The following is a 24,722-nucleotide window of genomic DNA, read 5'->3' on the forward strand; positions in this document are numbered from 1 at the left end:
TACATCTGACACCCCGTACTCCTGATCTCAACAACATCCCCGGAAGACACGGCATCGTCATGTCGTATCCCAGTAAGTCGAAACTACAAGTCCGTGGTTTCGGAGGTCGCCGCCGCTTTTTCCATTCCGTCCTTCCCGAGTCGCACTTGGGCCGCCCTGCTTCCGAGTGGGCGAGACCGAGCCGTTGGGTGAACGAGGATGAGGGGTGGGGTCGAGGTCTAGGTGGGGCAGAGGTGCACGACATATGGTGGCTTGCTTCTGTTGGGTTGGGATACTGGTCTTAGATAGACGGTGGTGGGGCGAGATCTGAAACTCTAAACCGGTGTTGTTTTGTGTAACGGAATGGGCTAGCTGAGATCGGTTGGGACGTTGGGATGGGTCTACTACAGTTCGGTTAAGTGATGGCTAGCAACTGGCTAGGTTTGAGATCACTGCTAGAGTGTTGGAATGTGGATCGGGCACGTGTACAGTCAGTAGGTCTACGAGTGCATCTTACAAATCCGCTGCAACGGTACACTTGAGCAAGATCAAAGTCACGGTTTCTTAACATTTCTCACGCTGAACCTGATTCAACAAGTGCATTTTGCATGCGTGCGAGTGGGTCACTCCGCTCGGAAGTGGATCGTTACATAAACACGTTAAGAAGATTGAAGAAGCTACCCCAAAGAGACACTCGTGACTGGCGAGCCGTCCGTCCGTCTGTCACATGATATGATGAGTTCATGACGCCGATCCAAAAGCAGTCCATTTCCCAAACCAAGGAGACGAAAACAGAATACGCAGCCTTGCTCAACACTTCATAGCCGCCGTTGAAGCCCCACCTTCCAGTCTTACATGTTCGACGAATAAGCAAGCGTACCAGCTTTCCAGCTCGCAGCTCGCCTCTGGCCCGTCGACCGTTGGCATGGACCACGCCAGCGCCGCACTATCCGAGTGCCTTGAGTCGATTGGCAGCTGCCATTCGCTGAGCGCTTGCATCGAACAGCGGGCCGGTCCGCGGTATATTTTTGGGAAAAGAAAAGCCGGCGTGTGGGTCGCTAAAGCAGCGACGCCGTCTACCGAGAGTGGATCGTGAACGACAGTTCGCGTTTCGACGTCTACCGTAAGCGGTTTGGAGACGTCCTGAGTTATGAAAGAAATAATGAAGTCGATGGTATCCCTAGAATCGTAAAGTGAACGTATGCCGCCCGTTTTTTGAGAAAATCCGAAAAGTTGTATGGTTGTATCATCCACAGGCCGTAAGGCGAATATTGTAAGAAGCGCAAAGAACTAGTAGTCAAGAGGTGCTGGGTATCGGCCTTGAGCGGTGCGGAACTGCTCAGGGTACTTTCGCGCCGCACGCTCGTTGAGGGAGCTGCCAATTTGTCAGTCATGCTGTTCAAGCTTAAAGTCGCGGTCAACTCACTCCACGCGTTTCTGTGTGTATTGCAAATCTCTCTGCACGTCTTTCGCGGCTTTCATCCCGTCTGCGAAGCTCATGCGTGCGCCAGCTAGTCGGCGCTGAGCAAGTTGTTGCAGTTCGAGAAGCTCGCGATGCTTGGCGTTCAACTCGCCAGATCTGCACGTCGTGTCAGTTCCGCAAACGCAATTGATACCGCGCGAACGGTCGCGCGGTGAGATGGCTATCAGACTTACGTTTGTGCTTGCTTCGCTAAGCTGCGATCTAGTGGCATTGGGTCGAATGAGCCGTTTACACGGCTGCCCATGTAATCGAGAAGATCTACGCTCGCAGACCCACTGCTGGAATCGTAGTCGCTTGCGCTACCGGCGTAGTTGCTGGAAGTCGCCGACGGCTCGTAAGAAGGTACGCCGGACGTTGTGACGCTGGATGGAGCTTCAGGTGGTGATGCTGCTCCACGTCCGTAGCCATGGTGTTGGGGCGGGTAGTAGAAGCCCGGCTTCTGTGGCATGCTGATCGGGTAGGAGGATTGGGGCAATTGGTAGAACGAGTGGGTGGCAGCCATTTTGGGTAGCGTTTGGATCTCTGATGGGTGTTGTGAAAAGGTTGGGTAGTGTGTCGGAGCGAGGCTCAAGTTGTATGATAGCTTGAGTGATTGATGAGGCACTGGAGGTGGCTCAGGACAGGGCTTGAATGTGGTGCAATCTAGTGATATCTCTAACGAGGTGAGTGAATACAGAAGCAGAAGGGAAGCTCGTAGGGCCTGTGAAAGGGCCTCTTTTTATACCCTTCAGCCAGAGACGTACTAGGAGCATGCTGGTCAACGGGGCAATGCTCTGACCCCTTCATGCCGGCTCAAGCTCGCGACCCCGCCCTTGTGGTGATAAAGGTGCATGGTCTTACGTCCACTGAGGTCTGTTTCCGCTAGAGCCGGCTTGATGAGCGTCATTTAGACTGGGCTGGATGAGTGTCCTTGGCCGTGGACGGCAGCCGATCCACGATGCCTCGGAGCGATACTGGATGCTAAATGTGCCAATTGGCCAGGACAAGAGACTAGTGGACAAAAGGGCCAGCTCGTATCAGCATAGAAGGTTCAGCGGAGCGAATTGGCGTGCAATGGCGAAAGGTCGCGTCTGTGGAAGCAGTACCGTCGATGGCCGGCATCAGTGCGTTGCTAAAGGCAGCAAGGCAGAGTAAGCGCAGCAGACGCAGACGCCAACGCCGTGTAAAAGCAGCGCCGGTGGAGCTATGTACATGCATGGGTAGTCTGCCGGACGGCCATGCTAAGTGTTGTCAAGTTGATGCGTTGGCTCGACAGCTGCCAGCGCCTTTGAGCATGCAATCTGGAACGGGATGCGGAGGATCAGACATTGCATGACACCAGTGGCGGGGATTGTTTGCACGCAACTGTAGGAGAAAGATTGCGCGCGCCGACATGCAGCGCAATGGGAGGACGGCATTTCCTGGGAAAATGTCATGGTCACGGCCATGGAAGGTCGTGGAGGAATATTCGGGTCCTAGCAGTAGCCCCGCCTGCTCTTGCCCCTCGTTGGGTCGGTGCGTCATCCTTGCGAGCAGCACGACCGACAGGCCCTTTCACCGGCAATTGGCCATGGACGCGAAGACCACGCCTGACTGCAGGACACACTTGGCTCTTGATGCCTGAAGCCGATGTGCAATCCCTGCACTGCGTAACCACGCACGACACCTCACACACACCCGCACACGTTCCAATGGCACGTCAACCATAAAGTAAGAGCATATCTAGTGGCGGTGAAAGATTCTGTCTAGCTCCAGCCCATGACATGTGATCGGCTCGGTATGCGCCTAACGCCCTTGCATATACCGGCCAGCCATCTCTGGTGTGGCGACTGCCACTACGCGACCGTTTTGGGTAAGCTACGACTTCGGAGAGTCCGCATCATGAACACGGAAACCATTTTGATGATTACAGCCCAGAACCGATGACAACTACTCGGAGCAACATATTGCAGTCACAGTCAGCTTGTGCTCATACGACCCGCTGCACTGGTGCCTCGATGGCGTTTTACGAGCCGATCCGGTATCACGACTGTCAAAGACAGACAGCCATGTGAGTTGCGCGTGGTCGCTACTCGAAGTCACTGTCGTACAAGATTCCCGGTATCTGGCTCAGCCACGGACCCAGTTCTCGCCAATGGAGCATTGTATCAGTTTTCCGAGCCACTCATATGCAGGAACTATGCGCCGAACCCGGTATGCAATGTCGGTAACACTACACTATTAGCACAGATGCGCTACCAGGATGTTCTCCAAAAGCGCGACCCGTTGTTTGGGCTTCGTTAGGCACGGCGTTCGGGTGGCTAGCTCTCAGTATGACACCTCGGCGATCATATCCACGCGTATGGGCTGACGCTCGCCTATGCTCGCTGGTTACAGATAAGGTCACTTTGACAGCGGGAGCCACTCAAAGTCGCTTGCAGTGGTGGAAGCTTGTCGTTCGGGGAATTGATGCACCTTGGGCACGGGTCTCCCGGCATAGCCATGGTTGTTGCTGACATAGTTCAAGACAGTCTCGAGATCAAAGCCTCCTGACACACCGGGTAGAAAACGCTGCTGCTCATGAACTGTAATCATTCCTCGGATCTTCACATCGCTCTGCGAAATCCATTTATACAAGTCACACAGCTGAAGTTCACTTAGGTTGATTGCACTGACAAGCAATCCTACGTCTTCCACATGATTAGAGCTCCCATGATCACGATGACCCGCACTGGGGGTTGCAAAAACTCCGCATTCTACAGAATTCTCATACAAATTTTCATCTTTCTAGTAGCATACGCTATCTTAGAGACTACACTAAATTACAATAATGTGGATGCAGCGAACCTTGCAAATGCGACACGCATTGTTGCCAGCCCTCGTGCCCGCCGCGTCCAAAAGGCTCAATCAAATAACAACAAGCCCGTCAAATAGGCCCTTCAAATAAGCCCGGTACTGGGCCTGGGGGGCAAAAGTAAGTGGCGCGGTTCTGAGCTCATCCACGCTTTGTGGCGGTCCGAGTCTGAAGACGATCGTGACTCCCAGTACTCATCTGACGACCAATCCGGCACCCAAGCCTCCACCTCAATACCGAGCTCTTGTAGACGGCTAATGGGGCCTCCGGCCCAGTCCTTATCAATTGGGCGGCCAATTTCGTCTAGCGTAACCTTTCGTAGTTCAGGGAAACCACCGTGGTGACGGCGCGCAAAAATAATACCATCCGTTATGTTCCAGATGCTGTCTTCCACGTCGTCGAGACGAGTGATGACCAGTTCTTCTAAAGTGCTAGGCAGTATATCGCCTACCTCTGCCATTGGTCGTTCTTCTGAAGGACCTGTTAGTAGCCAGTGGGGCAGTTCGAGACGACGTAGCTTAGTAAAGCTGCTGTAATCTGCATGATCGAGTTTTCCAACGTACCATCGATCCTCACAGCCCTTTTCTGATATGCGCAAGGCCATGCTGTCTAGTGTATCCGTCAGACTCGAAAGCTGCTCTGTGACGAAATGATAAAGCGGCTCGTCTAGGCTATCGTTGTACATCCACTGGTCGTACAAGCTGTCTTTGACCACCTTCCTGTATTCCTGTGGGCTATCTCGGTCGGCTTGCTTCACTATTACGTTAGAGAGCCAGATTTCCAATACTTTGAGAGACGAGAAGCGCGAAAGGAAGTCGTTGGTCTTCTCGGGATCTTCAGATTTGAATTGAGAAGTACACATGTCCCATGTGAGTGTATCAATAGAGGATGTAAGGTTGTCCGGGACTTTAGTGTCTTCTAGATGGCGGCAACCGCGACCTATGTGCAGAATCTTAAGCGATGGTAACTCACACCAAGACCACTCAAAAACTTGGGCGTTGAAGTGCAGTTCTTTGAGCTTCGCCAGTCCCTCCGGGTAAGATGAGCTTTGAGGCCCAAAGATCATCTCAAATGGGCTGATTGCATCCGTGTAGCGTTGATAATCGTATTCGTGGCGGTACGATTGCTCTTCAGCCAGTACCTCAAGCTTCAACACCTCCAGCTCAGACGTCTGCTCTAAAATGAACCCGACCAGGGCGCATTCGTTGACTTGTACCAGTAAAGAGTCAGGCATGAAAGACCCTTGAGGAGACATCAGCGATGGCTCGACAGTAACCATACGATCTTCTGGATGTAGTTCGAGACTACGTACAATATTTCCTAGACTTAGATTTTGGACCAGAATGTGTGCTAAAGCTGCAATGCCGCTGGGTTCATCAGGTAAGGTCCGATCAGGGACGCGGACGGCGCGCCAGAGTAGATCTCGAGCGACGGGCTCCATCTTTTTAGAGACCAATGCTAGCGAGCGTAGGCTCTCGCGATCTAGATCAGACGCAACCTTGATGAGTAGTTCGTTTGGGAGCTTCTCCATAGTTGAGTTTTCGATGTATATCCGATGGTAATGAGAAGAACTAATTCTCGATCCAGGTATCGAAGTCAATTGAAGTTGTGAGAGACGATGAATAGGGAATAGAAAATACATGTCTGATGTACTTGGAGGGTTACGGCAGACCTCATTGTGAATGCGACTACAGATAGCAAATGCGTGGCGCTGTTCGCAAGCAACACCTCTTCGCCGAAAACAGTTTTTGATTAAAGAGATTCACACTGTTAGCTCAACTCCTCATCAACGTGATTTGGTTCAACCCAAGTGAATGCGAGTGCAGCAGGATGGCGGATACAGATGTGCAGGTATGTCTTCTCCAAAGTGGGGCGGGATTCTCCACGACACGCTAACGCGGGTAAATTACCCCGAGCTCGAAGTCGGCGTCATTGCTGTCTCTCACAACAGCCACAATGACTCTCTAGCCATCTCGACATAGTTCCGAGGAGGCTTTATGTCCATTCGCGCAATGGCATATGAGTGGAGGAGACAGGTGGTGGTGGCGCCCAGTTGACACGGTGAACGACCGAATGGCGCCCCGCATCTTCTTCCCGCCATCGCGGAGCAACAATAGCGAGCGAATACAACTGCCGAGCGTCACGTTGGAGTCTGTATGATCGCCTAACTCCGGTGTTGTAAGTACATATCATCGTATACATCCTCGCCAACTCTCGAGAATAGCAGCGTCTATTCACTTGTGCGACTTAGTTAACATGGCACTAGATTCCCTCCTTCACCTGCCGCCCTACCTATGGCTTTCACTCGTCCTCGCAGTACCCCTCGCAACGCTCCTTCACGATGTCTGGGTATGGATCCGAATGCCCCCAGGACCCACGCCTCTCCCGTTCCTCGGCAATAAGCTCCAGCTACCCAAGTCGAAGCCCTGGATCGAGTTCCAGAGATGGTCCAAGATATACGGTCCCATCTTTACGATATGGATTGGTCGCAAGCCTACCGTCGTCATATCCGACCCGAACATCGCTGTCGAGCTGATGGAGAAGCGGAGCACGAAATACTCGTCGCGACCACGTATGGTAGTCATGGGTGAGATACTCTGGGACAATGCTAGTATACTAGTACAGCCATATGGTAAAGAGTGGAGTGTGCGAAGGAAGTTGCTACACCAGGCCATGACTCCTAAGGCTCTAAGGCTATACAAGCCGGTTCAGACCGCAGAGGCATCACGATTGTGCTACCAGCTGCTCGAAAGCCCTGCGAATTGGGAGAAGCTCCTCGAGCGCTTCACCTCCAGTATCGTATTCTGTGTCGCATACGGGCATCGCATCGACTCGCTCAATGCCAACGTTATCCACCAGCGCTTCAAATTCATGCATGTCGCTGCGTCGCTCAACGTGCCCGGAAAGTACCTCGCCGAGTCATTTCCCATCCTCAAACATGTTCCCGATGCGCTGGCACCTTGGAAGGCAGACATAAAGGCACGTGGTCGCGAGGAGGCAGCTGCGAACATGGCTCTGGTGGATGTTGTACGCTCGGATCTAGCGAGGGCAAAAGTCCAGGGTGACGATATCCCAGATTCGCTGTGCAAGCTTCTTCTAGAACTACGAGAGAAAGAGCACATCCCGCTGTCGGATCGCAACTTCTCCTACATCCCAGCATCGCTCTTTGGTGCTGGATCTGATACTACGGCATCGACTCTATGCACCGCCTTCCTGGCATTGGTCACACACCCCGAGAGCTTACATGCCGCCCACCGAGAGCTGGACACTGTCGTTGGCGCAGACCGCAGCCCTACATTCGAAGACGAAGCGAGCCTTCCATACATTCACGCTCTCGTCAAAGAAGTTCTACGCTGGCGTCCCGTCGCAGTCCTAGGTGGCACACCCCATGCATCCACAGAAGACGATCGTTACGAAGGCTACTACATCCCTTCTGGCACCACCGTTCTAGGAAACTCGTGGGCCATCAACCTAAACGAGGAGTACTATCCTAATCCACACCACTTCGACCCCACACGCTTTCTCGACGAAGCGCTCGCAGAACGCTCCAAGGCTCCCACGCCACTTACGGGCAAGCCTCATCCAGCGAAATCAGGTCACTCTTCGTTTGGATGGGGAAGGCGCATCTGTCCTGGCGCCAACCTCGCGGAAAACAGTTTGTACATTGCGCTAGCGAAGATTCTGTGGGCATTCGACATCCAGCCCAGGGAAGGGGTCAAGTATGATACCTTTGCGTATACAGAGGGCTTCAACATCCGGCCGCAGAAGTTTGAGTGTGAGATTCGCGTCAGGAGTGAGGCACATAGGCAAGTGTTGATGGAAGATTTGAAGAACGCGGAGAACGTTTTGGAGAAGTTCACGCCTTTCCAAGAATAGTTAAGCATACATGATTGAGGAACGGACGTGTTGAGGGGCGATGATGTTACTAGCTTGATGAATCGTATTCAATCGTAAGATCATATCTATCTCTACTTAAACTACATATCCAGACGTAGCAAAGTGTGACAAGTGCCGTGTCAATCGTTCTATCCCAGAACGATGTCAAATCCATGCCACCCAGTATAACCCATATCCGAGTCAAAGCTCAGGATCCAAGAACCAGAACGCCGTCGCCATGCAGGTAATCCAAGATGCCGTACACCTAATCCCAGCTTCATGCTCCGAATAGAACAGCAACACCGACTGCCAAGACGACAGCCAGTAGACTTCCACTCTCCTTCACACCAGCACCAGTGCTCTGCACCAGCGGCTCTGTGCTCAGTTGCTTCCTTCCTTGCGCACCGCTAACACCGTTCGCACGATCGACACTTGCAATCGCGGGTCCAACGTTGAAGAAATCGACCATGACAAAGCTGGCCGGCTTTCCGTACACAGTAGTACACTCTTGTACAGCCTCACCCAAGCTACCAAACCCGGTTTCCGCGTTCGTTACATTCGCGTAAGTCTCGTTGGGTGACTGGATGCCAAATAACTGCGTCTCGTACAAGAAGTGGTTCTGCAGGAACATGCGACCGGATTCGAGGGCCGTGGACGGGTTCCCAGCGACAGCGGATGGGCGAGACGGATTGCAGGAGTAGTTTGAGGGGGAGATGTTCTCAAAGTCGTTCTCGAACACGTATGTGAATTGGTCCATGAGGTATGGGAATTCCGCTGACGGCTCATCCAGGCTGGCGACGAAGGACATGAGGCGCGTGTTGTTGCCGATGAGCGTGTCGAGCGTGGGCCATGTTTGCGGCACGGTGGTTAGATCTGGCGGGCTGTAGGCGAGCTTGTCGAGGCCCGAGGAGGAGAAGACGCCACCGAGGTCGGCGGGAGAGGCGTTGTCTGAGTTTACGAGGATGAGCGTTACGACGTCGTTTGTGTTGGCGTCCATCCAGGTTTTTATCTCGCCGAGCCAGCTTTCTAGTGTGCCGGCGTCGAGGAGGTCGCAGCTGCTGTGGCAGAGGTGCCAGGCTGCGTTGCCACTGTCGTTGGATTTGTGGACTTGGCCGGTGAGGAGGCGCACGCCGGCGTCGAGTTGTATTGTTGTGTTGTAGTAGTGGTTGCCGGATGTGGAGAAGGATGTCTCTTTGTTGCGGAGGAAGGGCGAGTTGTGTGCGCCTAGGTAAGTGATGTTGTTGTATGGCCGCGTGCATAGATCGGGTGAGTTGTTGCATGCATTTTGTGCGGAGGCGGGTGTGTAGAGTAAGGGCAAAAGAGCCGCAGCTTGGAGTAGTATGCTTCTTGAGAACATGTTGTGTGAGTTGTGTGTGTGTGATAGTCCTTCTCTTCGTACGGTATAGTAGCCGTTGGTCGTCGTCGTCGTCAAACGGAAGTCGTAAGTCGTATGCAGGGAAAGATCAAGCAGTCAATCAGAAACTCCCAAACAAGGTGAAGGACGATATCGCTCGATGTATAAAACCGTTGTAAAAAGCAAAATGAGGTACTCCAGAAGCATCAGACCCTGGGGTCACATCTGCTATTATACCATTACGCAGCAGTCGTCTCAGCCTAGCCACCCAGACCCTATACAGTAATCATTTGCAAACAGCTGGTAGCTGGGCCCCAAGAGAAAAAAAGTGGCGCGCTACCAACCATCAAACTGCCACAAAGAGTGGAGCCACGCGGAGCATTTTCACAAACGGCCTTCTCGTACTCTTTGCACAGCCCGCGCAACGACGCGGACAAACTGGTGCAAGAGTTTCAGGCCTCGTCACCCCCCGGCCAACCGAGAGCCGCCGCGACGCAGTCGAAACATGGGTTTGATGCATTAATTGGCGACATCGGGTTCTGGGAAGTCCGTTGCTGGCGGGATATGGCAGTGGCAGACGACCAAGACTGCCGTGGGAAGGGCGTTACGCGTCCGCGCGCGGCATGGTGATGTCAGGTTGTCCGATTTTCCATGGACACGACGATCTATTGTTGGAGTGGCGGGCTGGGGCTGGTGGCTTGGCACGTGCATCCGGCTGCACTGGCTCCCGGTAGCGTCGATCTGCTAGCCCTGTCGCGTTATCGAGTGTTGATGATGATGGCAGACGCGATGATGAGCAGAGAAGGGATTGAGATCTACAGCTGATCAAAAGTAAATATGAAGCATATAGCAGCTTCGACGTCTCTCGTGTCGTGCGACTGAGCATCGCAACACCATCGCGACTTCTGCGCGCGGAACATCACACCACACCGCTGCCCAACCAGCCACGTCGAAAAAAATCCGTTGTCCGTCCAACCTCATCGACCGCCAATTCATCATCATCAACCCTCGTCAATCGTCATCATCCTCGAGATACCCACAAAATCTCTCCAGATTCCATGCGTCCCTCTCCACAAACACGGCCAATCATCAACCGCCTCACCATGGTAACCCTCCGCGCTCCATCGTCCCTGCCGTCTACCGAACCGTCCCCTTCGCTCCCACCACCCACTCTGTCATGGCTATCGGGCTCCTGGAATGTAACCCACTCCACACTTCCTATGTGGAAGAAGTCGCGCAACGTACGCATCACCTACACGGCCATTCCCGACACGCAGCCCGCGCAAATCGACGACGTCGTCACGTACCAATCCCTGGGCTCTGAGAAGATCAAGACTGTGCATGGTGTGGACAAGCCATTTGACGTGCCGAACGCAGCATCAGCGCCAGATGCAGAGGGGAGTGACGGCGTAGCGAGTCTGGGATACAACTGGCGCGGCAAGGGATGGCTTGTGATTGCGACGAGCAAGTGGGAAATACTGGGTTATGGTGATGAGGAAGGGACAGGCAACGGTTGGGTTGTCACCTACTTCGCGAAGACCCTGTTCACGCCTGCGGGCGTAGACTTCTATTCGCGGAACGGCAATCTGACGCCTCAGACGGTTGAGGGTATCAAGGCCGGGCTTGCTGGACTGGGTGGTGAGGTCGCAAAGTTGGCAGGCGAGGTGTTTGAGGTCAAGATGGATGGTGACAGGAAGGACTAAGCATGGAGGATATGATGGAGTGATTTGCACATTCAGCTATATACCCCGGGCATGAGGTGAGGCCCATCCAGTTGTTAGCACGAAGGTAGTACAGCAAGACAGCAACCCCTTCTTCTAAGCTGCCATAACGTCTAAAGTACTCCCCCTACGTGTGGTACCTAAGAGGATACCTACTAATGAAGAGTTAGCTAAATGTTTGGAAATGTACTCGTGGCGGCTTCTTTACCATGAGTCGTTCAATCGAGCAGATTGAAAGAGGCATTTGCAGCACTCGCATGCGCCCGGCTCGTCTGTTGGTTATGCTCTGGCTCAAAGTCGAGTTCCAGGAGCAGGTTTGTGTTCTTGGACACGAGTCCTGCTTTCACTGGCGACATCTCGATAAGCCTGCCGTCTGAAGCGGAAACGCCAGTCTGGGGTGTGGATGCCCTACGGGCGTGGTATTCGGCCTCCTCTGCTTTCATCTTTGCAAAGGCTCGCGCGTCATCTTCCTGGACACCACCGCCATTAGCGTATACATCCCACTGCATGGTACTGCAGTCCGATAGCCCCGGAGTCGTCATGCGTGCAGTGGGTGTGTCGGAACGCACAGCACGTCTAGAGGTCGCAGGCAGCGTGTCTTCGAGCATCAAGCTTCGCGTGTTTGGCCGGGCTCCACGAAACGACGTTGCCCCGTTTGCTGGTTTCAGCGTTGATTTGACGCCTCCACTGCGCCGCTCACACATGTGGCACTTGCAAGGATCGCAGCACTCCGCGACGCAAGGATGACCACAGGCCTCGACCCGCTTGGAGCACTTCTGTGTGCAGTTGATCATGTCGTGCTCGAAGGGGTGACATGGGTACGGGCAGCGATGACCACACGGCAAAGAGCCTTCGCACTTGATGTCGCAGCCACCTTTGATGAGATCGAAATCTTCGGGCACTTCGCACCATATTTTGCGTCCGTGGTTGCGGCATTTCAGCGGGAACTGATAACCCACGCGTCGCTCTTGACCTGTAGCTGGCTTGGACTTCTTGTTTTTGAACATGATATCAACCACAGAAGCCCACGTACCACTCTCGCAGGCTAGAAGCTCTGCGTTCCCGAAGATGTAGAAGCCACGCTTCGCTCGAGAAAGCGCGACACAAGCTCGGTTTTCAGAGCTCAGGAAGCCAATGGAGTGCTTGTGATTCGACCGCACCAAAGAAAGAAGCACGATGTCGTTTTCCTCGCCCTGGTAGCTGTCCACTGTGACAACCTGGATGCCGGGGTACATTCGCAGATTCGGATGCGCCCTTATGTCTCGGAGGATCTGCTTGCGTTGGCCATTGTAAAAGGTCAAGATGGTGATCTTGGTGGCATCTACACCGTTGAGGACTAGGTAGTCGAAGAACTGAACGATCATCTTTGCCTCAGCTGCGTTTACGGCCGACATGTTGGCGTCGCGGGACTCTTGCCACTCATGGCAGAAGAAGAAGCTGTTGTTGCCGCCCATGCCCTCGACTGGGGGACGATTATCGAGATTTTTCACGCTCTTGTGATCCTTGAGCGTATCCTGGTAGATGGGGTACAAGAGACGTCGGATCTCTGGAATCATACGACGTTGTCGTGTAAGTGTCTCGAAAGCGACGTTATTCCAGACTAGACGCTCGAACAATGACAGATTCAAGAAGTATGGCTCGTCTTCGAATGCACGTACTTGGGTGTGCGGTCGCAGCTGTTGATGATCGCCGACCAGGATAAGATGTTCCATGCTTGGAAAACAAGCAGCAGTGACAGGTGCCTCCAGTGTCTCGGCCGCTTCCTCGACGATACAGATGCGTGGCCGAAGAGCGCAAAGTAGAGCGCGGTACTTTGCTAGACCAGTCGTAGTGCAGCCGATGATGCGTGCTTTGCTGAGAACCCGCACGTCTTCTTCCCACATGCCTACCTTACGTTGAAAGACTGCTTCTTGATAGCCTTTAGCAATCTTGCGGATTTCAGTAGCAATCAGCTTCTTGGCGCTTCGCTTGAAGTAGTTGTAGATGGTGCCGCGCTGGGTAACGGGGATCATCGTCAGATCATCCGTCTTCCGCAAGATGTTCGCAATATCGGCATTGTTCAGCGACGCTCCAGTGCCTTTGTAGTTGTCACGTAGCAATACCACTTGTCCATGGAGAGCTTCGATATCGTCGTCATCCTGAGCCACGGCTTCTGCCTCGAGTTCCTTCAATTGCTCGACCTCCAGGTCTTCTTCTTCGTATCCCCAGTCGAACTGGTCTGGCCCAATCGGACGATCGCACGGAGTCAGACATCTTCCAAGCCATTGCTCCATCAATATTCCTGGACTGTCGGTCGATGAACCCCCCATAGTATACTGTGAGTCCATTTCGAGCGATTCGGCCTGCTCCTTGGTCATCAACCCCAGACTCTGCAAGACTTTATGATCGAGAGGTCCTTTGTTAGCTTCCAGAGGTGCCAGTAACAGCTGACACTGAACCGTCAGCTTCCTCAGTGCGATAGTAGCTTGAATCTTCTGACTGCCTGGCTGTTTTTGCTGGGGTAGATCCTGGCGGACTTCATACAAAGTCCGCTTCTTGATCTCCTTGTCCTTACTCCTTCCTCCCAGTCGAATGTAGTTGGGCTCGAACTGTGATGTATGTCTGAGCAGCTGATCGAGAGCGTGGTTTGTCTGTGCAGAAACAATGATAGGGGCGTCATCTCTGCGCAGGTTATCGCGGGCGATCTGCAGTGCCACGACAGACACGAATGTCTTTCCTGTTCCCGGGGGGCCTTGCACAATAGCCAACTCGCTTGTCAACATCCGTTTCAAAGCCTTGCTCTGAGAATTGTCGAGGGTGTGCGAGGACATGGTAGGCCAATCCTCCAATACGTTAATGTTTTCGTATGCTGTGCTCTCCTCCATGCTGACAAGGGAGCTTAGATTGACGAAAGGGTTATGCTTGATGTAACGTGGAGGCTCAACCTCCTGTTGGACATGCACCAGATACTTCGACAGCGGGAACGGCTCTCTCATGAGGTGCTGAAGAGCAAGTAGAGTATGTCTGCTGGCTTCGAAGAAGCTGCTCCGACACTCCACCATGATCCATTTGCGCATTGGATCTATCTCTTGATCCTCCGGACGCGCGAAGAAGAGATCGATCTCAGGCGGATTTTGCTCTAGCGCAGATATGGGGCGCGCTGCGACTACGGCAAGAACGCATTGGGTTTGAAAGGCATCGTCGGTAGGCGACAAGGCAACAAGGGTTCCAGTTATCAATCTCTTGGACTGCTCCCATCTGCATTTGTTAGCCAGTACCCAGCAGTAGAACGCATGCCATGGCTTACCGAATATGCTTCTTGACTCGGCTGAGTGAGAAGGCAACACGCGTTGCGAGTCCTCGCGGAGAAAATACCAGTGATGTGATATAGACGGGATCGTAGATTCCAATACTCTGGTCGCTGTATTCCGCCTCATCCTTGAAAGGTTCTGCACGAACCTCGCCAATGATCTCGCGGAGTGATCGGACTGCATCCTCTCGTAGGATGTCGTACTTGGTTCCCAGATATTCTTCTTCGTCCTTGTATGCACCTTCTGGCTTGTGTGGGCGAATGGTTTCGTCAACCTCAATGAGTGTCTCGTTGCCGTCCTTGATGTCAGATTCTGGCCGTAATATTTCCGATGGACTAGGGATCTCGGGCTTGCCTAGCCATGTCCCACCAGCGACTTGTAGCTTGGCTAGCTCGAAGTACTCCCGTATGTCGTTGTTGGGCCTGGGCCGTCCGGACCTGGGAATTTCGTCGTGGGGGATGTAATTGGGTTCGGAAAAGCTGGAAGGCATGCCTCGGAACCGCTCCGCAAGGTCGGCATTCACTTCTTGATCTAATTTGATTTTAGCGTTGTTCATTTCGATTTCTAGTAAAAGCGGAGATAAGAGCTCTCGGGAAGACGTATGCGGAGCTGGTGTTGCTGCCGCGAAACAGGATGCGAGACAAGACTTACCTTCATACTCCAATGTTTCCAGAGTTGCGTACGCATTGTTGTTTTGCGGTGCTTGCGGGTTTCTGTGAGAAGCCGTGCTGCCGGTTGCCCATTGGTTGGCTCGCTTTGACCTGAGACGACCGCCTCGCCCCATGTTTGATCGTGATTGTTCGTCAACGAGTGGATGCAATACGTGCTGAGATATGAAGTGATAGACGATGGCTGAAGACGCAGCCCTGGAGAGCTGTGTTGTTGTGGCCTGCGACGTGAAGCTCGCGCGGTGAGATGTAAACATGCAGTCGCCGGTGAACGTGAGGAAGGTGCGGTCTAGCCACGGCAAACGAATCGCTCACCCAATCAAGCAACGCTCCAAAATACACAAAACTCGAAGCAAGCGCGATTGCGAGATGAGTGAGGACAAGCAACTGTGGATTCAGAGGTGATGCTACCGATAAGCGGGAAAGCAGCGCTGTATAACCATGCTGAGAACCTGGACTGTAGAAAGACGTGCGATCTTAAAGACTGGTTGGAAAACATCAAGTATACTGTGGAAACTACGATATGACTGGCTAATGCTTTGGATAGAGACGAAAATTACTGAAAACCTTTAGGGTAATATTCGGGGTTTACAACTAGAAAAGCCAGTCGTACGTCGTGCTGGCCTGTGATTCTCGGCAGCATGACTACATCTATCAATACAAATCGAAAACATCGCGGGTTTTGTGAGCGAATCCATTTAATCGTATATACGGGGCTCGTAGCAAACTCAGTGGGAATGAAGATGGAGGAACTCTACGGCTGCACCCTTGATGAAGAAACAAGGAGGAACCCCGCATGTGAGAGACAGATACCGAGAGAAATGCAGAACAGAAAGCGCATAGAGGAGCACGCGTAGAGGTGTAGTGGTAGAAGGTGACCGACGAGCTCAGGTTTGTGGAAGTTCGCATGTTAGCGTAACCGTCGCGCCGCACCTGCCGCACCAGGCTGGAGGTACAACGATGTCTAGTGCAGCCTCCAAGCTTGAGTCTCTGGGACTCCAGGGCTATGTTTCTATCTCCTGAGCGTTAGGAACAGCGAAAAATACAAACGAGTGTATGAGGCCTGGACTACTTCAAGAAGCTTCGCAATGACGTAGGGCGTGCTCACATGCCACATGGTCCGACTCGCAGGGCTGTCCAGGGCTTGCTCTCGCCATATCTCGCAACATGCCACCGACCACGACCTCGTAAGTCGCGCAAAAGTATTTCTGCTTATTGGTTACTACCAGAGTGTCTTGGAATGCCATCGCTACCTGGGGAAATTGCAGTCCAAGGTAGTCTGCCCGAACAACGTCATCTTGCATGGGATGCTGGGCGAGAGAGGGATTGTGCCGGGGGCAGCGCACGAGAATCAAGTCAGCAGTTCATCGAAGTCTGACACGTTATGGGAGTGAAGTTTAATGTGAAGGGATGTCCAAGAGATGAAGTTCACGCCGAGATCAGCATGAGGTGCAGGCGGGTCGCCTCGCGCCGTCGTACGCTGTTGGGCACGAAGATCTGGTGAGATTCACCAACGACGGGACCTCGAGTGCGCCGATCAGGCTGTCTCGATGGGTCCAAGTTCCGTGTGGTAAGAGAGTTCGCGCGGCTGTCGTTCGGTCAGGTAGCGACTCCATGTGGCGCCCGAACTGTACCTGACTCCGACCTTGGAATCTGGTTGAAGGCCCCCAGGGTCAATCGGCGCGTTTCCACCTGGGGCGGTGCTCTGGTGAGACTGACACAAGCAGCCCCAGAACGCCTCGTGGGAGCGATGGCTGTGAACGTGCCGAGTGACACATGACAGAAGACAGATGTCTAAATTTTCGCAGCCATGCGCTCGCAGCGACGGGCAGTCGGCGTGCAGGCGACTGCTTCTGCTCTGCTGCTGCGAACTGGGCCAGAGGTGCAGCGGCTTTGGCGGCCATTGGGCAGGAAGGATGCTGGTGATCAGGGTGGGTGGTTTAGGTGCATACAGTCCATCTGACCAAGAGCGCGCCAAGATATGGCATGCGCTAACGCAAACAGGTGATTTTTAAAACATAGCATGCTAGCGTTATGCTACTTAAGAGAATTAGCGTACTTAGTAATAAAATTTTAATTTAAATAATTCTTAGATTTATTCTAAATTAATTTAGACTAAATTATACTTATATTGTAATATAGAGCCTTCTTTACCTATATTTAACGCTAAGCCTAAATTTCTTAACCTTAACGCATTAGACCTAGATATCTATAAGGAATTTAACCTATATTTATCTAGCTTTAGTAAGAGTAATAATAGTAGTGTTAAAGACTAGGTTAAGGTGTATAGTTAAATTAATTTTAGAACAATTCTAGACTTATTTAAACTAGAGCATAGTTTAACTTACTTCTAGAAATAGTAGCGCGCTTCTCTTAGAGGCTAGAGTTATTAAGTACACTATATATCTACTCTAATACTCTAGCATAGACTCTAGAGGCTATACCTATATTATTTAAGTTTTAAAAGTAAATAAGTAATATTTTTTAGTTAAGAGAGTATTATAAGATGCTAAAAGTGTAAGTAGCCTACGTAGACTATTTCTAGATTAATTTAGAACTAATCTAGCATAAGTAGTTTTAATACTATAGAGCTAGCAAGGTAGAGAAGAAGAAGACTTTTAGCCTCTTCTTAAATTTAACTACCTTAAGATAGGTTTTTAAGTACTTTAGTGTTAAGACGTACAAATACATTTAGAATTAATTATAGAATTTTACCTACTTATAGGTAGATAAAGGCTTATATAAGATACTTAAGTAGATAAAGACATTTATAGGCTAAATTAAGTAGAATAGAGAGAGAAGAAAGGCTAAAAGCTACTTTAATAGGCTTTAGCGTTAGTTTAGAGATAGTATTTGTACTAATAAAGAAGGTTCTTATAGTCTAAAGTTGTTTTAGGTAGAATTAATAGTATATGTAGTTAAACTATTTTAGGAACAATTTCTAACTAATTCTAGCAAGTAATAAAGCTTACCTCTTAGTTTATTACCTATAGTAATTGCGCTCTAGGTAATATAGAGCACTATATCTAGAGAGTACTACTAGAAATTAATATTACCTACCTACAAGCCCTTCTAGATAGTAGAGTAGAGGGCTCTTATAAGAACTGTAATATAGTTAAGCTCTAGATCTTGCGCCTAAAAGACTATAGTAAGTTCTTAAAGAATGTTTCTAGATTAATTCTAAACTATTTTAAGTACTAACTATACTTAGAGTTAAAGTAAACTTATTCTATAAGACTGTAATATAGTAATTAACATTATTATCCCCCTGTATTTTAAGCGGGTTCTATACTTTGTAGTAGTTTTAACTAGTATATACTAGCATATACCTTCTTTACCTTAGTAGCTAGATATAGAATTAGTTAAGAATATAGTTTGCATATTCTAATTAATATTAATACTAAATACTATAAGATGTAAGCTATTTTGTAGATATTAATTCTAAATTGTTTCTAAACTATTCTAGCTACCTTTTTATAGTCTAACTAGTTTGCCTTCTACTTAAGGTAGCGTAGAGTTTTATTAATTAAGAAACTCTATACTACTTAGGCAAATAAAGACTACCTTGCAAGAATAGCTACTACCTAAAGATTAATTACATTTTCTCTAGGTGCTAGCCTAGAGGGGGTTCTTTTTAAGAGAAGAGTAAATTATTCTAACTCTACTACTATAAGCGCTATTTAAATTATTTCTTAAACGTTTCTAAATTAATCTACGTAGGCATACATCTACTAAATCTTGCTAGCTAGTAGAGGCTATGTTATTATCTAAGTATAGAATAAGTAAGCTAAACTACTTATAAAACAAAAGATCTTCTAGGTAGACATATCTTTTAAGCGCTACTATAATAGTTAGAGAGAAATTCTTTTTACTACTATGCTAAAGAGCTATAAAAAGAGTATGTAAATTACTTCTAAATTAATCTACAGCTAATCTACGTAGTTGTTATATTTAGGCGCCTTACTACTAACGCTAAGTTTTCTAAGATATACTAAAAGGTATTTACTACCTTCTTCTAGACTGTTAAGAAGCGTTTAGGTTAGCTAGTATAATAGCAGCATCTCTACGCACGTAGTTTTTATAGTATTACTATTAATATAGACACTAAGTAGATAGCTAGTAAGTTAAATTAATTTATAATTAATCTACGCTTATTTTAGCTTAGAATTTAGAAAGTACCTCGCTAGCCTTAACTAGCTTAATAGAGACTAGAAGTACTACCTTAGCTACTATGTAAGATTTTGCATTATTTACTTTCTTCGCACTATTAATAAGGCTTGTTCTAGTATACTATATATTAAAGATTCTTTATAAAGTAGAATAAAGGCGCTACTTACTATAGCAAGCTAGGCTAAGTATTTTAAGTTATATAATCTGCTTATTAGTAAGTAGTCTAAATTAATTCTAGAACGTTTCTAAACTATTTTAAGAAAATACTCTAATACCTATAGCTAAAGAATAGGTAAAAAACAAGAAGAACTCTATTATTACTGCAGAATTAAATATACACTACAGTAGTATGTCTAGAGCTACCTAGAATATGCTAGAATTCTATATAAATACTGTAGAATAAGCACATACAAAGAGCTATTACACTAGCCTAAGATATAAGCTTCTAGTTAGCATTAGACTATATATTAAATTAGTTCTAAATTGTTTTATAACTAATTTTACCTAGCGCTATATAGATAGACCTATAGAATATACAGGAATATAAGATCTACAAAAAGTATAGTATTAGGCATAAATTAAGGTAAAATTTAAGCCTAAGTAGCTACTTTTACAATAATATAAGGCAAGAAAAGAGTAAGTATTTAGTTATTTATATATAGATTAATTCTAAACTATTTAGAGCGCAAGAAATAAGAGAAAGAGAATAAAGAGGAAGATAATATCTTTAAATTACTTAAATTACCTAGGCTATTAAGACAGCGACCTTACTAGCGCCTAAGCTTCTAGCTAGCAGCGCAGCGCTTGCGTACATAGACATTCTAGTTATTACTTTTAGCCTTATTCTCTCTTAGAGCTAATTTATTGCTAGCTCTATAAGTATAACTATTTCTAAATTAATCTAAAACTAATCTACGTAGAGAACGCTCTAACCTAGATATAGACTTAGAAAAAGAGAAGCGCGAGCTTAAAAGAGAGCATAAAAGAGCAAAACTTTAACAAGAAAGAAGGTTGCTTTAAATCTAAACTAAGAAGGCTAAGTTAGAGCTCTAAGAAAAGAAGCTGTAGGTTTACCTTTAGCGTAAATTAATCTAGAACTAGTTAAGAGGTAACTAGACTAGTCTTAGAATAGTTAGTATAATTAAAGAGTTTTTAGCGCTAGATAAAATCTACTAAAACCTGCCTTACTCTCTAATTCTATCTTTTCTACATTAAATATAGTAAGCAAAGTTCTTTCTAATAAAGTTTGTCTCTACCTAACTAATTCTAAATTAATTGCTAACTATTCTAGCCTATATATACCTAATATACTACTCTTACTACACTTCTACGTAGCTCTATAGAGTTTAACCTTAAGAACTCTAAGAGAAGATATATTATCTTCTATAGAGAACTCTTTTATCGCGTAAAGTATAATAAAAGCTTCTTAAGTCTCTATAGTATAAGTCTAATAGTTGCCTAGAACTCTTTATAGATTAATTCTAAACTAATTCTAGCAGCGCTATAAGAAAAGATTAAACCTTGTTAAATATATTTGTAAAACCTACCTCTAGTACTCTATTGCGCTAAATTCTGCTAGCGCAATGCCTCTATAGACGCACTACGCTACTTATTACTTTTTTTAAGAAGTAATAAAGCGCTATAATAACTCTAGAGTAGTAGAAGAGAATACTGTTGCTAAGAAGTAGATTTAAAATAAACTTTAGAATTGTTCTCTAATTAATCTAGAGCTAATTTAACCTACTATCTAACTAGCTACCTTCTCTGCTAAACTCTTATTAGAGGTGCTACGCTTTGTATTCTTAAATAAGCAAAAAAAATAGAAAAAGAGTAAAATTAATTTCTAATTAGTTTACTACCTGCTACTTAAAAATAATAAGCCTTTGCTATATAAATTCTACTAAAGCAGAAGATTTAAATGTAAGCTTCTTTTTGCTGTTTAAACTTTAATTAATATATATTTTACTTACTAAAATATAGCTTATCGCCTTTATTAACAGTGTTATAATACTCTTACTCCCCTTAGGCCTAAGAGATAGAGCCTACAGCGTACTTTTTTTAAAATTAAACAATTATATAATTATGTAATTACGTAATTACGTAATTACGCGATAACGCGTTACTGTATTAGACCTAATAGCAAACTTAAAAATCTCTAACGCAAGCCTAGATTTGTAACTTATAACACTTACACCTGCACTACTTCTACCTCTATTACTAACACGATAGTTACTACACGCGTAATTACGATAGGCTAACTGCTTTACATTTATTATACATTACTAATAGCTATCTAGACTATTAACTAGCACTAGCACTAGCCTTATGCAATTAAGCAATACTAAAAAGAAACTAAGCAAGCCTATTGCTAGCACAAAGCCTCTAACACAAGACAACCTAAGACACCTATACAATACTTACACAATTAACCTATATTCTATACGCAATTACCTATAAGCTAGCTATATTAGCTATATTACGCAACTGCTACTTACTGTCTACATTTACTCTCGCCTGCCCGCCTGCCTACCTACCTACCTGTCCTCTGTCTATGCTAACAACTTCTAAGCTCTTATAGCTATAGTCTAAACTTTGCAATAACGCTTAGGTTATTTGCAATAGTATACTGTGCCTACCTAATATAGTCTTCTTTAAGACGTACTACCTGCACCTTAGCCTAATAATTGTACACCTAACAAAGACGACAAAGAATCTCTACCTTCTACTTATTGTATACGCTATGCAACGTAGCCTTAACAAAGTCGCGTTCTTCTATTATTAGAGCTACTAGCAGCACTTTAAACAACTTAACCTCTACCTGCTAGAGCTATACATACTATATGTCTATAAATCTCTGTTTAGCGCGTAAGAGGTCTAGCCTCTACTTTATAAATAGCTTACCTAGCATAAGAAGAACAACTAACACTCTAGAGGTAGTGTTAAGCATCTCTAGTATACTCTATACTTCTAGGTTAAACCTAGTACCTAGGTTCCCTTATATGTTTTAAATAGTAAACGTTATTGCGTTCTTAATAAGAAGGATAGTCTTACCTAGAACAGCACTTAAACTATTCTTGTAGTTGCTTACTACTACAATTAGTATAGCAAGAGCTATTGCGTGCTTAATAACAAGACGCTTCTTAGAGAGGTTGTTAGAAGTACTAATTACAACGTTGTTTATTGTAGAAAGAGACATCTTTAAGGTAATGTTAATGTTAGTATTAGTATTAAGTTTAGTTAAAGTAGTACTTTAGTGTATAGAGTTCTTAGAGATGTAAGGAGTTCTTTAAGATAGAAAGTTGTTAGATAGAGAAAAAAAGAAGAAGAAGAGAAGTATTCTCTATGTACGTGTTTTATAATCCCCTCTAGGCTACTATTCTCTATACTATAGTTTACCTGCGCGAACATTATTTCGCATTTCGCAGTAGTATAGTACTACAATTTAATATTGCTCTTAGACCTAGAGTTTACCTACGCTGCCCTAGACCTAAAGTTTACCTACGCTAGGCTATCTAGACTTCTACCTAACTTAACTTCTACTCTTTCTACTGCCTAGGTGCTAAGAGCTTCCTCTTAGTCCTTAGATTAGAGATATTTTAATATTTCTACAGCTCTGCAGCTCGCCTATTACTACCTCTAAGTCTACCTCTAAGTCTACTAGACACGCCTCTATTACTGTTACCCTCTATAAGCACGTTGTTGCTGTCTACATCTACAGCAAACATTAGAAGGTAAGTTTTTTTAATTTCTATAGTTACATACAGCGAGTACAAGGTGTTTAGAAAATACACCTACAATAAGATTACTATATAGAGTTACTAACTGCGTATTATTACTCTACTCTGTATTAATACTTTACTATAATAATACTCTTACTTTTTAAAACTTGTAGAGAATATAATTAAAGTTATAGTTTTATTAAATTTATTTTATATATCTATTTATTCTTAAATTATTCCTTAATTATTCTATAAATAATTCTACTATAGTTTTAATTCTTATTACTATTAGACTTAGAGAGAGTAGCTAGGCTCTTAGGCTTAGAGGTCTCTCTAGGAAGGTTACGGAAGAACTACTAAGAAGTATATATAGCAAACTTATTATAGAAGAAAGTATAGTCTAAATTTTATTAGAATTAATTAAGAAACGTTTAAGAAATAATTTAAATAAAGCTTACTCTCTAGGTTTTTAGTATTAAGGCCTTCTACGTTGCACTCTTAGCAAAAGAGGTTAAATTTATTATCTAGGTTAGAGAAATGCTTCTAGATATAATCTATTATAAAGTTGTAATTAAGCTATATTAGTTAGAAACAATCTAGAAACGTTTAAGAAATAATTTACCTAAGTTTAATCTTTATTAAGCTAAATAGCATTCTAAAGAGGGCTATTATTCTCCTTCTTTTCTTTCTCTTAGCTAGAGATAGCGCCCTTATCTTCTTGTTTCTGCTCTTCTTCTTCTTTCTTATCTTCTTCTTCTTCTTCTTCTTTGTCTAAATTATTTAATAATTAATTTAAATCTTCTTTAGCAATAGAGAAAGAGAGGTTAGCAATTACGTTGTAGTTAGCTATAATATTTGTATAGAAAACTAAGTAGAATTAATTTAGAAATAATTAAAAAATAATTTAAACTTACCTAATTTAAGCTAAATTAGCTAGTTAGAGGGCATACTAACCTGCTTAGCTATAGCTATAATTAATTTATAGGCAGCGAGCAGGTAGTTTCTAAGAGAGGCGCAGCTAGTAAACTTTCTCTAAAAGAATAGTTAGAATTGTTTAGAAAATAATTAAGAAATAATTTATATACTATAAAAGCTACTACTAATATTAATTATGTAGTATAGCTAATCTATATAGATAATAGGCTAACCTTGCGTATTTATAGTAAAGGCTAGGCAACTAAACAGCAGCTAGTTAAGCTGCAGAAATTGCTTAAACGCAGGCTAAAATTTATTAGAATTAATTAATAAATAATTCTAGAACGTTTTATATATTACTGCGAAGCATACCTATAATTTAGTAGGCTATAATTTAGCGTAGTAGGTAGCGTAAGATTTAGTAGCTTAGTTAGTAGTGTAGGTAGTGTAGTAGAGTAGTGTTGTTATTGTTTTAAAAGAATTGTTCTAGAAACAATTTCTAACTAATCTGCTAAGGCACTAACCTAGCGCGCGCATAGGCTGCGCACAGACGCTCTAGCGCTCTAGCGCTCTAGCGCTCTAGCACTCTAGTCTTCTAGCACTCTAGTAAACTCTAGAGCTAACTAATCTATAAATATTTTAAAATTAATATATACTAATATCTTACTAGCTATTCTATCTATTAAGGTTCTACTAAATATACTTATTATATTTTATTAAATTAGTATATAATAA

At 46.1% G+C, this 24,722-nt stretch overlaps 6 protein-coding genes across 6 annotated transcripts; 2 read left to right on the top strand and 4 right to left on the bottom strand.

The window, feature by feature from the left end:
- Positions 1-1,269: 1,269 nt before the first annotated feature.
- On the bottom strand, positions 1,270-1,964 carry J4E84_009751 (uncharacterized protein; the record flags this gene model as incomplete). Its single annotated transcript, XM_049392311.1, has 3 exons — positions 1,270-1,354; positions 1,406-1,558; positions 1,636-1,964. The coding sequence occupies 3 exons, from the start codon at positions 1,962-1,964 to the stop codon at positions 1,270-1,272; spliced, it is 567 nt and encodes a 188-aa protein (XP_049240073.1).
- A 2,395-nt stretch (positions 1,965-4,359) lies between these two features.
- On the bottom strand, positions 4,360-5,805 carry J4E84_009752 (uncharacterized protein; the record flags this gene model as incomplete). The annotated part of the gene is made up of 1 exon (XM_049392312.1): positions 4,360-5,805. One exon carries the CDS (start codon positions 5,803-5,805, stop codon positions 4,360-4,362), a length of 1,446 nt encoding a protein of 481 aa, XP_049240074.1.
- Positions 5,806-6,530: 725 nt separating this feature from the next.
- Positions 6,531-8,150, top strand: J4E84_009753 (uncharacterized protein; the record flags this gene model as incomplete). The annotated part of the gene is made up of 1 exon (XM_049392313.1): positions 6,531-8,150. One exon carries the CDS (start codon positions 6,531-6,533, stop codon positions 8,148-8,150), a length of 1,620 nt encoding a protein of 539 aa, XP_049240075.1.
- A 277-nt stretch (positions 8,151-8,427) lies between these two features.
- J4E84_009754 (uncharacterized protein) lies at positions 8,428-9,507 on the bottom strand (the record flags this gene model as incomplete). The annotated part of the gene is made up of 1 exon (XM_049392314.1): positions 8,428-9,507. One exon carries the CDS (start codon positions 9,505-9,507, stop codon positions 8,428-8,430), a length of 1,080 nt encoding a protein of 359 aa, XP_049240076.1.
- A 1,100-nt stretch (positions 9,508-10,607) lies between these two features.
- On the top strand, positions 10,608-11,207 carry J4E84_009755 (uncharacterized protein; the record flags this gene model as incomplete). Its single annotated transcript, XM_049392315.1, has 1 exon — positions 10,608-11,207. The coding sequence occupies one exon, from the start codon at positions 10,608-10,610 to the stop codon at positions 11,205-11,207; it is 600 nt and encodes a 199-aa protein (XP_049240077.1).
- A 236-nt stretch (positions 11,208-11,443) lies between these two features.
- Positions 11,444-15,299, bottom strand: J4E84_009756 (uncharacterized protein; the record flags this gene model as incomplete). The annotated part of the gene is made up of 3 exons (XM_049392316.1): positions 11,444-14,462; positions 14,512-15,046; positions 15,167-15,299. 3 exons carry the CDS (start codon positions 15,297-15,299, stop codon positions 11,444-11,446), a joined length of 3,687 nt encoding a protein of 1,228 aa, XP_049240078.1.
- Positions 15,300-24,722: the final 9,423 nt, after the last annotated feature.

Source organism: Alternaria hordeiaustralica (assembly GCF_023758085.1).
Source record: "Alternaria hordeiaustralica strain BMP 2776 chromosome Unknown scaffold_31, whole genome shotgun sequence".
NCBI classification, from domain to species: domain Eukaryota; kingdom Fungi; phylum Ascomycota; class Dothideomycetes; order Pleosporales; family Pleosporaceae; genus Alternaria; species Alternaria hordeiaustralica.